The sequence below is a fragment of the Atta colombica genome, unplaced genomic scaffold, assembly GCF_001594045.1.
Source record: "Atta colombica isolate Treedump-2 unplaced genomic scaffold, Acol1.0 scaffold141, whole genome shotgun sequence".
Taxonomy (NCBI): domain Eukaryota; kingdom Metazoa; phylum Arthropoda; class Insecta; order Hymenoptera; family Formicidae; genus Atta; species Atta colombica.
This window is the reverse complement of record NW_017259230.1, coordinates 1,717,195-1,728,770: the sequence shown is the minus strand read 5'-3', so window position 1 is coordinate 1,728,770 and position 11,576 is coordinate 1,717,195. Positions and strand designations below refer to the sequence as shown.

The 11,576-nt window shown below is 36.9% G+C and overlaps 2 protein-coding genes across 5 annotated transcripts in view; one reads left to right on the top strand and one right to left on the bottom strand.

Moving 5' to 3' along the window:
- Positions 1-203: 203 nt before the first annotated feature.
- Positions 204-2,053, bottom strand: LOC108684952 (peroxisome biogenesis factor 10). Its single transcript, XM_018189514.1, has 3 exons — positions 1,052-2,053; positions 727-978; positions 204-657 (listed from the first exon to the last, which is right to left on the bottom strand). The coding sequence occupies exons 1-3, from the start codon at positions 1,415-1,417 to the stop codon at positions 343-345; spliced, it is 933 nt and encodes a 310-aa protein (XP_018045003.1). The 5' UTR covers positions 1,418-2,053; the 3' UTR covers positions 204-342.
- Positions 2,054-3,909: 1,856 nt separating this feature from the next.
- Positions 3,910-11,576, top strand: part of LOC108684953 (ras-like protein 3) — a 23,581-nt gene continuing 15,914 nt past the window's right edge. The window contains exons 1-2 of one of the 4 annotated variants that reach the window (XM_018189516.1): positions 3,910-4,919; positions 8,440-8,510. The gene's annotated coding sequence lies outside the window, so the exon portion shown is untranslated. Of the gene's footprint in view, positions 4,920-5,009; positions 5,502-8,439; positions 8,511-11,576 lie in introns of those variants that run through there. The other 3 variants (XM_018189517.1, XM_018189515.1, XM_018189518.1) reach the window with 3 other exon arrangements.

Below are 11,576 nucleotides of genomic sequence, written 5' to 3'. Positions count from 1 at the left end.
ATTTTTGTATATATCTATAAAAGCAGATATATTATTTTATCACTTTCATCTTCCCATATGTAATTCCTATATATAAATACTAATTCTTATTAATCAATTATCAATATCTTATAAAGTTGCAGATAAAAATGACTTAAATCTTTTGATAAAAAGTTTTGGGAATTTCACATTGAAATATAATTTTTCAAAAAGAACGATGGGTAAACTTAAATTCTTTTTATTTTAAAGATGATGTATTCGTTTTAAAAATATATTATTTCTTGTAAATGTATAATATATAAATATATACAAGACCTTTATATTATGTATTCAGGAATATATAAAATCTATTATCACAGAAAATTATAAATTCATCAAGTGAACAATTCTTGATGGTGGTACATATTCTCTACAGTATGGACATTGTGGTTTAACACGTAACCATTCGCTAAGACAGTTCCAGCAGAATAAATGACCACATAGTGTCGCAGTTGTTGCTGTTGCTTCTAGACACAATTGACAATTGTGATTAATGCCCCTAGCATTAGATATATTTACATCAGTAGTATTTTGTGCTGTACCACTTTGCCAAATTCTCAATAGACATTGAATTATAGTAGCAATTCCGAATAATCTTAATCCCCAGCTAACAGTATCCTTTGGTCGAAGTCCATGTACCTTCAAATTATTACATAAATATAGCAAAATCAAATATAATATTGTGAATTTTTAGAGCTTGAAATTTACCTTTGTATAATCTAATCCAGCAATTCTTCTGCCCAGGCTGTAATATCTACCATAAATATAAAATATCCCTTTGTGGAATAGTATAATTATAGGTATTAATGTGTGTAACTTGGATAGTAAAGTGTTTAAAAATGTTATTGCTGCTGGAGTCAACTCGCTATGTGGATGATTCACATATGTTTGTAACTGTTGTAACAATTTGAGTAATGTCCTTTCACCACAACATTCTAAAATCGCAGCTAATATTCTCACCTAAAGAAAAACAGAATTTAATTAAGTTATCAAAAGGATTTGCCTTTAAATAAATCTCTCAAACTGAACGTACAGTTAATGTTGGAACTCTGCGTTGCTCTAAATTAGCCTGCACTATGCCGGTATATTCCTCGCCCAATGTTTGATTGCCCATACCCGATGTGAAAATAAAATATAATAATTTAAATGGAATATCAGACCGAATGTATTGAAGTAATGTCCTGTGCACTCCGAAATTCTGTGATATATCGGACAGCTTCTCCCGCAAGAATTTAATAAAATCATCGTCCCGTTGATGCGATCGTAATATTTCCGCCTGACTTGCACATTTTAGTTTGCGATGAGACCAATTTCTGTCAGTCTCCATTTTTCGTATTATATGTTTATCGTGATATATGGAGTACAAAACGCATGAAAAAGCGAATTCATGCGTAGTCATGCATGAAACTTTAAAAAAATATTTAGATTGTAATGCATTCAAGTCAGCTCAAACAATCAAGTAATAGCGATAGAAACAGAGGAATATATCATGTATCGTACGGTTACACTCAGAAATACTCACTGATGTGTACCAATACACACCAGTCGTTCGGAAATACTCGTGTGTACTCGATGGCACTAGTGTGAAATTGTTCGGAAATGTCGAGAGAGTCACATCGAGTACCATTAAATCACCTGTGCGAAAAGGGGAGTCGGTGTGAGCCGATGTTATGATCGCAGCACAGACTTGCATAACGCATAATGCATAGTCCATAAGAAAATCGACCAATCGAAATTCAAAATTTGGAACGAATAACTTATATTCCTTTCTTTTTGTAATCATATACCGCCGTCGTTCTTCTTTACATCATTCCACTTTTCTTTACCGGTGAATTGTTTAGCTCGAGGTTAGGGTTAAACGTGAGCGGTGAGGTAAAATTGACACGCCACACGGAAGCCGTTCGGGAACACTCATCACTCAAAGGTATACGATACCCCTATTACTTCTCCACTGAAGTCACTAAACATTAATGAGTTTAAACACAGTTTATGTTGGAATCCTCTGTTCCTATCGCTATCGCTATTGATATTTCTATCGCTGTTGCCTTCGCATTGTGTTTAGGTCTTTAGCTGCAATTTCACGAAAATATGGTATATTCCAGATATTTCTCCCATCCATATAGCTGAAACAGAGGCATATAATTATCATAAAACTTATACTAGAGGGGGAATGGCCTATTCAAACAATGAGTGTGATCTAGGGTACGGTCAAACGCGATGCTACAAACGCTTCGAAGCGTTTTTTAATTGGTCAGTTTGCAAAATTCTTTCTTCTAATTGGTCCATTAAATGCTTCAAAGAATTTGTAGTAAGACTTTGATCATAACCATAGAGTCTCTAATAAGGAGCCACGTCATAAGGGGTATCGATCTCTGATTGGTCAGATTGATCATTTTGAGTTTCTTTATAATCGTCGCCGTGCTGATACTTTCAATCTGATAATGAATTTGTGAATTGATGTGAGCAACTGTTTCATGGTGATAGAAGCACGAACACGAAATCGGACTATCAATTATTAATCATGTGGAATTATGCTGCTTCTGGCCATCCGGCAATGACGTCCTTCCGGTCTTATGTCTTAATTCTTGCTAGAGGAACTCAAGTGTGAGCAAAACTGAGAGACAGAAGATGATTTCTGTCCTGCTCAATAATTTTTCTTTTTTAATGTATGTGCCAAAAGAGGATAGAAGAGGACAGAAATACATGTTTTGTCCTCTCTCAGTCTTGCTCACAGCCATGGTGGAAGAAATAACATAGTGTGTTCACAGTATCAATCATGAAACTTTATCCTTATAATTTTCACGAGTTGCTCTAACTGGCTGTTTTAGCGATAAAAAGAATCACGTGATCAAAATGAATCCTTGATATTCATCAATTTGACCACGTGATCCTTTTTGTCGTTATCGAAATAGCCGGTTTGAGTAGCTCGTGAAATTTATCTTAAGGCTGCATTTTCATGCTAACGTTCGACGCTCGATTCGAGCGTCAAAACAGATCACATGATTAAAATTGACGAATACTAAGCATCAATTTTGATCACATAACCTGTTGTTTTGATACTGAAAATAAGCGTCAGCATTACTTAAGACTACTTAAGACGGTCTTGAAAAAACAGCTTAAGATGGAAGTTGGAGTGAAAAGTAAAAAATTTCTCCTTAATTTCAGTAGTACAAGTTATCACTTTTCACTTTTTATTTTATGGTTTTATCTAAAGTTTCATAATTGATACCCAAGTTTGCAAGCATCTCTCTCTCTCTCTCTCTCTCTCTCTCATCTCCAATGAGTGTATAGTTTTACCGATATTTTTATTCTAAAGGTTACTTTCATTGGATATCGCGTGTCGCGCGCGACGAATATCACACTGGTGTGCAAGAGCCATAAGGGTGCGATTAAATGTAGTGCGATACGCAGTACAGAAACTAAATAGATAACTATAGGAACCGCGCAAACCGTGCCGCTTGCTTTTTTTTCCTCTATTACGCCGGGTTTACCTTGACGGAAAAACGGAAAGTGGAAAAGCAGAAAGCCAATCAGAACTCGCGGAAAAACAGAACAGATAAACGAACTGTATCGCCTACTACTATTGTAAATTCCGATTAGCTTTCGCTTTTCTGCTTTCCATGAACCAATCAGAAAGCTGCATTAGTGTCTTAAAACATTACTTAAAACGGTCTTGAAATAAGATTCGACTATGAATACCGGCCTAAACACTTTTTAATAGAATTAATTAATTTAAATGCAATTATTAAGTTAAACCCGTTGAAAAAATAAGAGTATTGATGAAGTGTATATAGAAAACGGATCACTAGTTAGTTTCTGTACTGCGCTACATGTAATCGCATACTCTGTACATCTAGTGACTTTTTCCTAGAATCTGTCGGTAAAGGAGAACAGCGGTTGGTTGCATCGAGTGCCGACGGCAATGGCGGCGATGCGTGTTCACGGATAGAGGGCAACTGTGGCGGTGCGGCGGCAAACGGCGGAGAGGCATCGCCCTAGATAACGGTAGAATCGCGCAGTGCTGTCGCGTTGTCTTCTCGCGTGAGTGTGAAAATCTAGGAGGCGGGGAGGCGTACAGGAAGGGTAGGCGGCGGCACGAGAGAAAGAGAGAAAAAGAGTAAAAGAGAGAGAGGCGCGTCCGTCTGCGATCCGTGTAATCAGCATCGTCGTCGCCTTCTTCAAGGTTCTCGTTGTCCTCGTGAATCGCGGAACGAGTCGTGTGTGTCTCTGCGGATTGATCGGTACGCACAGTGCCGATATATCAGGCGTGCCGTGTGTGCGAAAATCTCTCGAGACTCGAGAGAACTGAAGAGAACCCGGTACATAAGCCGCATTCGTCATAACGTGCGACGCGAATTCCGACCTTTCGTTAGCCAATGCGGAATCAGCCAGGCTAGTTGGTTGGCCAGCGGCAAGAACCGTTCAACAGTTAGAACGGATAACGCACATCAGTTTCGTCCTCGTTATCCTTTGGATCTCCTCAATGGACTCGTGACAGTGTGTGGAGACGGAACAGCCGAGCTGAATACAAAAAAAAAGAAAGAAAAATAGAAGAACGCGGGTGGGCCAGGTAGGCTGTATAATAATCACCGAGGTCTCGTCAGTCGTGGCGACGAGGAAGAGACAGACGAGTGGCGCGCGTGAGACGGGGACAACGAGGGACGCGAGAGGAGGAAAGCGAGAATATACAGGCTTGCCTCTGCGTTGCGTGTGTACGTGTATGCGCGCTTGAGAGCCGCCGAACCGACTTGCGCGAGCGACAAAGACGGACAGTAGGAAAAAGAAAGAGAGAGACAGAGCGGGAACGAGAGAACGGCGGAGAGAATTATCGAGTGAATCCCGGGAGATACTGTGTTCTCTGCGAGGAGCGAAGAGCGTGGGGCATTCAGGAGGCACGAGAGGTAAGGACTCGGCACACGAGACGGAACGCGGCTCCTCTAAAAAAAGAATCCTCCCTCTCCTTCCTTCTCTCCTCCCTCCTTCCCCATTCGAGAAGGCGCCGTGCATCGTGCTGTGGCGTGGCATGCCGAACCGAGACCGGAAATCGTTCACGGCGTCGTCGGTGACCGCCCGCGCCTTCGCGTACGCGCCGGGAATCGAAGGCGAACCACACGTTTAGTTCAGAAAACGATCGGTAATGGGTGCTTCACTGCTTTCCGTTTGGTGACACGAGTTGTCGTTCTACCTTCGTTCACTCCCCGAATGTCAGAAAGATAGAATGATGTTTATGTCGAGATTTGTGTCAATAAATGGAAAGCGGCCAACGAATTCTTCCTCTTCCCTACCCCCCAGGAAAATTGTCAGGCCCTGTTCCTTTCAGTCGAACTCGCATAGCTCATCTTTGAGGGAAGAGGAGAAGATGAATCATCAAGAAGTCTCTGAAAGAACAGACTCGCGCTTCGAGATGGTCCGAGATCGGTAAGCGTGAGTCTGCGGCACCGGCGGGGGATCGGTGATGCCTCGAGTGTCATGTTTTTCTCGCGGTGAGTTCGCTCGGGGAAAAAACCTCCTTCGGAGAGAAATGTTTCGTTCTCTTGTTATCTTCTCGTGATTTTCCCAAGCGAGTGAGACAACGCGCGCGTGTGAGCGAGATCGCCCGGCTCACTCTTCTCGTTTCCACACCGGGTAACTAGCGTTTCCTCTTACAATCACGGCCCACCCGAGCCGCTCGCGACAGTTCGCGATATACGCGACAACAGGAGTTTCCTCGCGGACCGCCGTCATTTTCATCGGGGATTCGGGGAGTAAACGTCAGGCGGATCACGCCTGGCGGTTTAGACCGATCCTTTCTCTCTCTCTCTCTCTCTCTCTCTCTCTCTCTCTCTCTCTCTCTCTCTCTTTCCCTCTGTTTTTGTCCCTCCCGTTTTTCGCACGTGGATAGACGAGGAGATGCGGTTGCACTGTAATTGGGTACTAACGAGCACATCTGTAGGAATATCTTGCGGGATTTCCTGCGTGACTAATGCGATGAAGAAATAAATCGCTTGGAGGTAGATCGTCAGGGACAAAGGCGAGGTTCTTTTCGGCCGTAGTTCCTTGCACTCTCTTTCTTTCTCTCTCGGTGTTTAAAATATAAAATAGACGCGTGCTCTCACAGAATATCTGACTAGAGGAGGAAACGAGAATGACTGTACGGAAATATAGAAAAATATGAGAGAAAAATAGAAAAATTAAGTCTGATTAATTCAATCTTGTCTACATTTTTTTTTTCATTTATCTTTGTTTTTATTTATAGAGGAAATAGGTCTGATTGTATCACAATAATTGAAATGTTGGTAGATTCAATCATAAAGATATACATAGTTGAATCTATCAAATATTCTAGTTAAAGTAATCAGAAATTCAGTTACGATAATTAGAATTCTGACTAATATGATCGGAATGCGTTTTGTTTGTACTTCTTGTTGGTACAATCGCTAGAAACAGAGTCTGATTGCGTTAATTGGAATTTTGATTGAAAATAGGCAAACAGAATGTTCTGTCTATTTTTAATCGGAAATTTTTTTCAGTGTGTAATATACTTATATTTTCTTTCCATGACATACTGAAAAAGAGCCTGGTTGCATTAATTAGAATTAATTAATTGAAAATAACTAGAATAAATAGGATTCTGATTGATCAGAATTTCTAATTCGTCCAGTTTTAATCAGAAATTTTTCTCAGTGCAGAAGAAATCAAATAAATTCGAGCTGAAATTATCTTTTTATAAATCTACCAGTTGTTAAACTCAATTGAAAAATTTGTCTATTAGGATTCTGTCGGGAGCATAAAAACGATCGCTGCATCCGTTCGATGCATCAACTTGAAGTTATAGGGTCTTTTAAATCTGAGCGTTGACACGAATCTCGTCAATTTAAATCCGTAACGCGGTGACGGGAGAAAAGAATAGGGATTAATTTTAATATCGAAGAGAATGGGGGAGAGAGTCGAATGCGAGGGAAGCAATGCACTAGAGGGAGAGAGGTTGTATCCTGTATTCTCGTCGCGAATCGCGGATCATGTAAAACTGGAGCTTAGGAGTAAAATCGAAAATCGCTCTTCGATGCGCAGAGCTTTGGAGTTTTTAAGCTGGACAGCCTTGATCCACTCTCTCTACGCTGCATTTTTTTTTTTATAGAAGACAATTTTGGCGATTAATCCATGGCTTTTTCAACAAAGATCACGGAGAACCGCATGGCGTGTTCTAATCTGTAGTCGACTCACGTGAGTCATCGGCGTCGCGCAGGAAGTGGCTTCTGGGAAGAAAGAATGTCGACATAATGCTGATCGGATATTCTTACTTACTATTGTATGTGAGAGATTCTGTTTAGACATCGACCGAAAAAAAGAAGGAATATTTTTTGTTTATAATCTTTCTGCAACAAATGACGTGGACTAAAGAAGATTATTTATGAACAAACTGCAGCAGTCGAATGTCATTTATGTAATATATATTTTCTTTCTATGTCGGAAAAAATCAAATAAAGGTGGCTCCAAACGACATGGCCAATGTAGACCAACTGCGTACATTCGCTAAATATTGACCTATATTCATATGAACAATTAAACATATTATGTGTGTAATATTTGTTAATATTGTCATACATTGGCTATATTATCTGGAGCCGCCTTTATTTGATTTTTTTTCACTTCCTGATGCTCGTTTCTATTACACTACCAAACGAAAAAAATATTTTGTTGAAAATGGAAAACCAGAAAATTTTGATTATATCAATCAGAATTCCATTTATCTCAATTAAAACTTTTAATAAATTTCACCAGAAAATTCTAGTTGATTTAATCAGAATCTTCTTGTTTGTTCATTTTCAACCAAAAATTTTTCTGAATACAACATAGTTTAATTTTAATCTCGGTTTAATTAACTCTTCACCTTTTCTAATTCTAAGAATTAGAAAAAGATAAAAAGTTGGTTGATCCGAGATTAAAATTGACCCTTACTGTATAAGGTCACTAGTGGTCGAGTAAGCAATTCCTGTTTGTGCAAATTTCTTTGAGTCTTTCGATAATTATAAATTATGCTACATTTTATTATTTTCTAGAATGAAGTTCCAATATTTATTTTAAAAAGTTGAAAGTATTGTTTGGACTGATGCGGCACCAAATTGCATCTTATGTTATAAGAGTTAATCTATACTGGTAGAAATGAGCATGAGAAAAATTTTTGAAAATAAATAAATCAGAAGATTTTGATCATAGAATTAGAATTCTGGTTATTTTAGAAATTATAGAATTATAATAGATTCATTCAAAAAATTTTCATTTTTCCATTTACAATTAGAATTCCAATTAATGCCACACTCTTTTTTCAATATATCACCTGCCAATTATTAAACTTTCTCATTTGAAACATTTATTGGAATTTTTGGGATTATAAAAATAACTTTTTTTAATATAAATTCGTATTTCTTGTCGTTTTCACAGATCTGTCGATTTTACAGAAGGGAAATATCTCAAAATTTGCACGTCACGACCGATATTTTTTCCGCTAACGGGTATGTAAAAATTCACGATGGGAAAAAATTCAGTTTCAAAGGCGAATTCAATTCGAACACGGTCGTATAAGCTTCGAATTAATACAACGTCATAATGCCTCATGAGATTTGCTTTGCAATTCGTGAGTACGTTTCGTCGATTTTACTCTTGTTCGTATTTGCGTACGAGTATTGCATTATTTGCTACTTATTGAACCGTAAATAACATTAGATAGCACGTTAAACGTTGCGGCGTGGTGTTAATACATGTTGTATTAAACGCAACCGATGCACTTAAGAAGTTACCATCGTATATAATAACATAAGGATAAGCCATTTTGAACGTGTTGAAATATTGTCGTAAACTCTCGAAGATAAAACAAAAGCTTTTACGGCGCAAAATTGCAAGGAAGTGCAATAATAATTTTCATGCGCCGGGTGATATTCTAATCGACACGTGTGTATCAACGTTAGAGAAAGACCAGACATATAGTTAGTGCCTACGATATCATCTCGTATCACATAAAAACGATAAAAAAAATAAAATTTTTTTTAAGCGATAATTCACCAACACGGACCGGTCATCCTTGAAAAATGAAACAAGAAATCTTACTCACGTTGATCGATGGTTATGAACGATTATAAAGATTGATGCCGTATTTATTCTTGTAATAGAGTTTTCTTATATATATTTATATTGCCAATTTTCAAGATACATTGACAGGAATATTACACAAACATTCTTCTTTGTTATACAAATGAATATAGATTTAAGCGGTTTATAATACATTAATATAATTTCCATTAATTTCATGTTTCTAGAATCTTATCAACAAAAATAAATAAGTAACAAATAATAATAATAACAGAATAATAATAGTAATGATCGATACGTCTTGTCTCCGTGTCCTGCAATTTTGTATACGGAAAGATTTTGTCGAATTATCTAAACATTTAAATACAGATATGAAAACAATTTTGTTCCATCATTTTGTTAAAATAATTACGTAGGATGCTCGAACTGGATAGAATCAAAATTTCTTTTACAGCATCATGTTTGCGTTTCCCATATTATTTGTTAGTGTAATTATTTTGATGATCAACATTATTAATATCAAAGGAGCAATGGTAACCCAATCTCTTGAGTTAAGTAACTTGTTATTTTTAACTTTCATATGTGTCGAAATGTAAATCATTCCATTTCTGTGATTACTTCAAAGTAAATACGTCTATATTAATGAATGTTCTTAATAAATAATGAAATAAATTTAAGACAAGTTTAATATTAGGTATAGTAAAAAGAAATCCATTATTTTTGCATGAAATTGAATGGAAAAATAATGGATTTCTTTTTACTACACCTAATATATTGTTTTGCGTAGCTAAGTAATTTGTTTAATTCTATTTTTTTTTAGTTAAAATAACGACGTATAGTAGCAGACTTATACACGGAGAGAATTTTCTTTTAAAATTTATTCTGAAAATATGATAGTACAATACAATATTTTAAAGATTTTTCCACACCTCAGTAAAATAAAAAATTTATTTTATACTTTATTGTAGTTTTATTAATGAATGAAAAAGATTTACTAAAAAGATTTATTAAAATTCTTCGAAATACAATGTCTCACGACTCATCATATTTTTAGAGTAAACTCTAAGAAAAAATTCTCTCCGTGTAGAAATGACTCAATTAACTCAAATTGGGTATAATTTGACATTTGAATTTAACAGTAATCAAAATTGTGTTCAGATCTGTATCTACATAATTTTTCGACTTTAGAAAAATTTTTCGATGTATCTTATAGAATTTATAAAAGAGTTGAAAATTTTTTAAAAATAAGATACTCAACACTCTTTTCTCCTTTGCTTGCAAAGTCCCTTCGATCAGCAGCTAGGTCCCCAACTGCGTCTCCTGGCTCCGCGTCCGCATGTTTCACGCTCTTACAGCGCTCGCCATTTCCGCTAATCTCCTGGAAACTCGTTAAGCTTATTCAATTTACCGTAATCGTTCATTCGTTTGTGATAATTTGATTTTCGTCGGGCGAGATTTTACACACGAGTTGATACATTCCAGATCGCCGAAATTAACGCAGGATTCGCGAGCAAAATGAGAAATAAAAAAGATTTCCCCGACATTTTAAATCTCGTGGAACAAGGTTTAAAAATATAAATGGCAGAATTGTTCGAAACTTTATTGTCAACAACCTGCAATCTCTCTCTTCACAAGAGAAAAGCTTCACGCCGTGAACCGAGTTCGTTGCGATGTATAGCGTTCCGTAAACATTTCCATTGATAAACGCGAAACCAAGCAACTGCAGTCGCGACTGCGTAAATTCGTAGTTATAAATGATCACGCCTGTTGAATAGCGATTCTGCTGTGAAAACGAGACTCTATTCGACTTTGAACTCGATAACGTCTTCGACTTACGTTTTCGAAATAGCTCATTCGCATCGCGTAAATACCACTGTTTTCGTGCCAATATCGAGCTATTTCGAGTAAAGTTGTCATGCTTCTTGCTAACTCGATTGCACATTTACACTCCGAAGAAAAAAACATTGTACAAGCCTGACTGTCGTATCCGATTCTGTTAAACTCCATAAATGTGAATCCACTTCAAAACTCGAGAAAATATTAGAGTCGTTCGATTAAATAAATATTGATTTTTTTATTCGTAATGTAATAATGTTTATTCAATGAAACGGATACTCTCTCTCTCTCTCTCTCTCTCTCTCTCTCTGGTTGATAAAATTACTTTAAAAAGAACGCCTGGAGGATGACATTTATAATTTCCATGAAATATTCAATGTGAATGTTTCACTGCGAAGCTTAATAAGGGTCTCTGAGGCTTACGCACCATAAAGGTTCACGAACCCCATGACTCACTGCGTGACATGCAATGATTCGGCTTATGGAAACTTTTTTTACCGATGAGGTGTGTCACGATGTTTTTCATTCTTCGACTTCCCCTTCATATAATTTTTAGCATTTACTGCTAAAATTAATGTAAGCCTTTAATAATAATAGCAAATAAATTTATTACTGTATTAAAATAATAATATTGAAATAATAAATTTATTGCTATT

What these genes read in the sequence shown, in the direction of transcription:
- LOC108684952 (XM_018189514.1), bottom strand. Translation starts at nt 1,417, where the DNA reads ATGACTACGCATGAATTCGCTTTTTCATGCGTTTTGTACTCCATATAT. An exon ending in GCAGAGTTCCAACATTAACT is followed by an intron (nt 979 to 1,051) that starts GTACGTTCAGTT and finishes GTTTTTCTTTAG; the next exon opens with GTGAGAATATTAGCTGCGAT. An exon ending in CTGGATTAGATTATACAAAG is followed by an intron (nt 658 to 726) that starts GTAAATTTCAAG and finishes AATAATTTGAAG; the next exon opens with GTACATGGACTTCGACCAAA.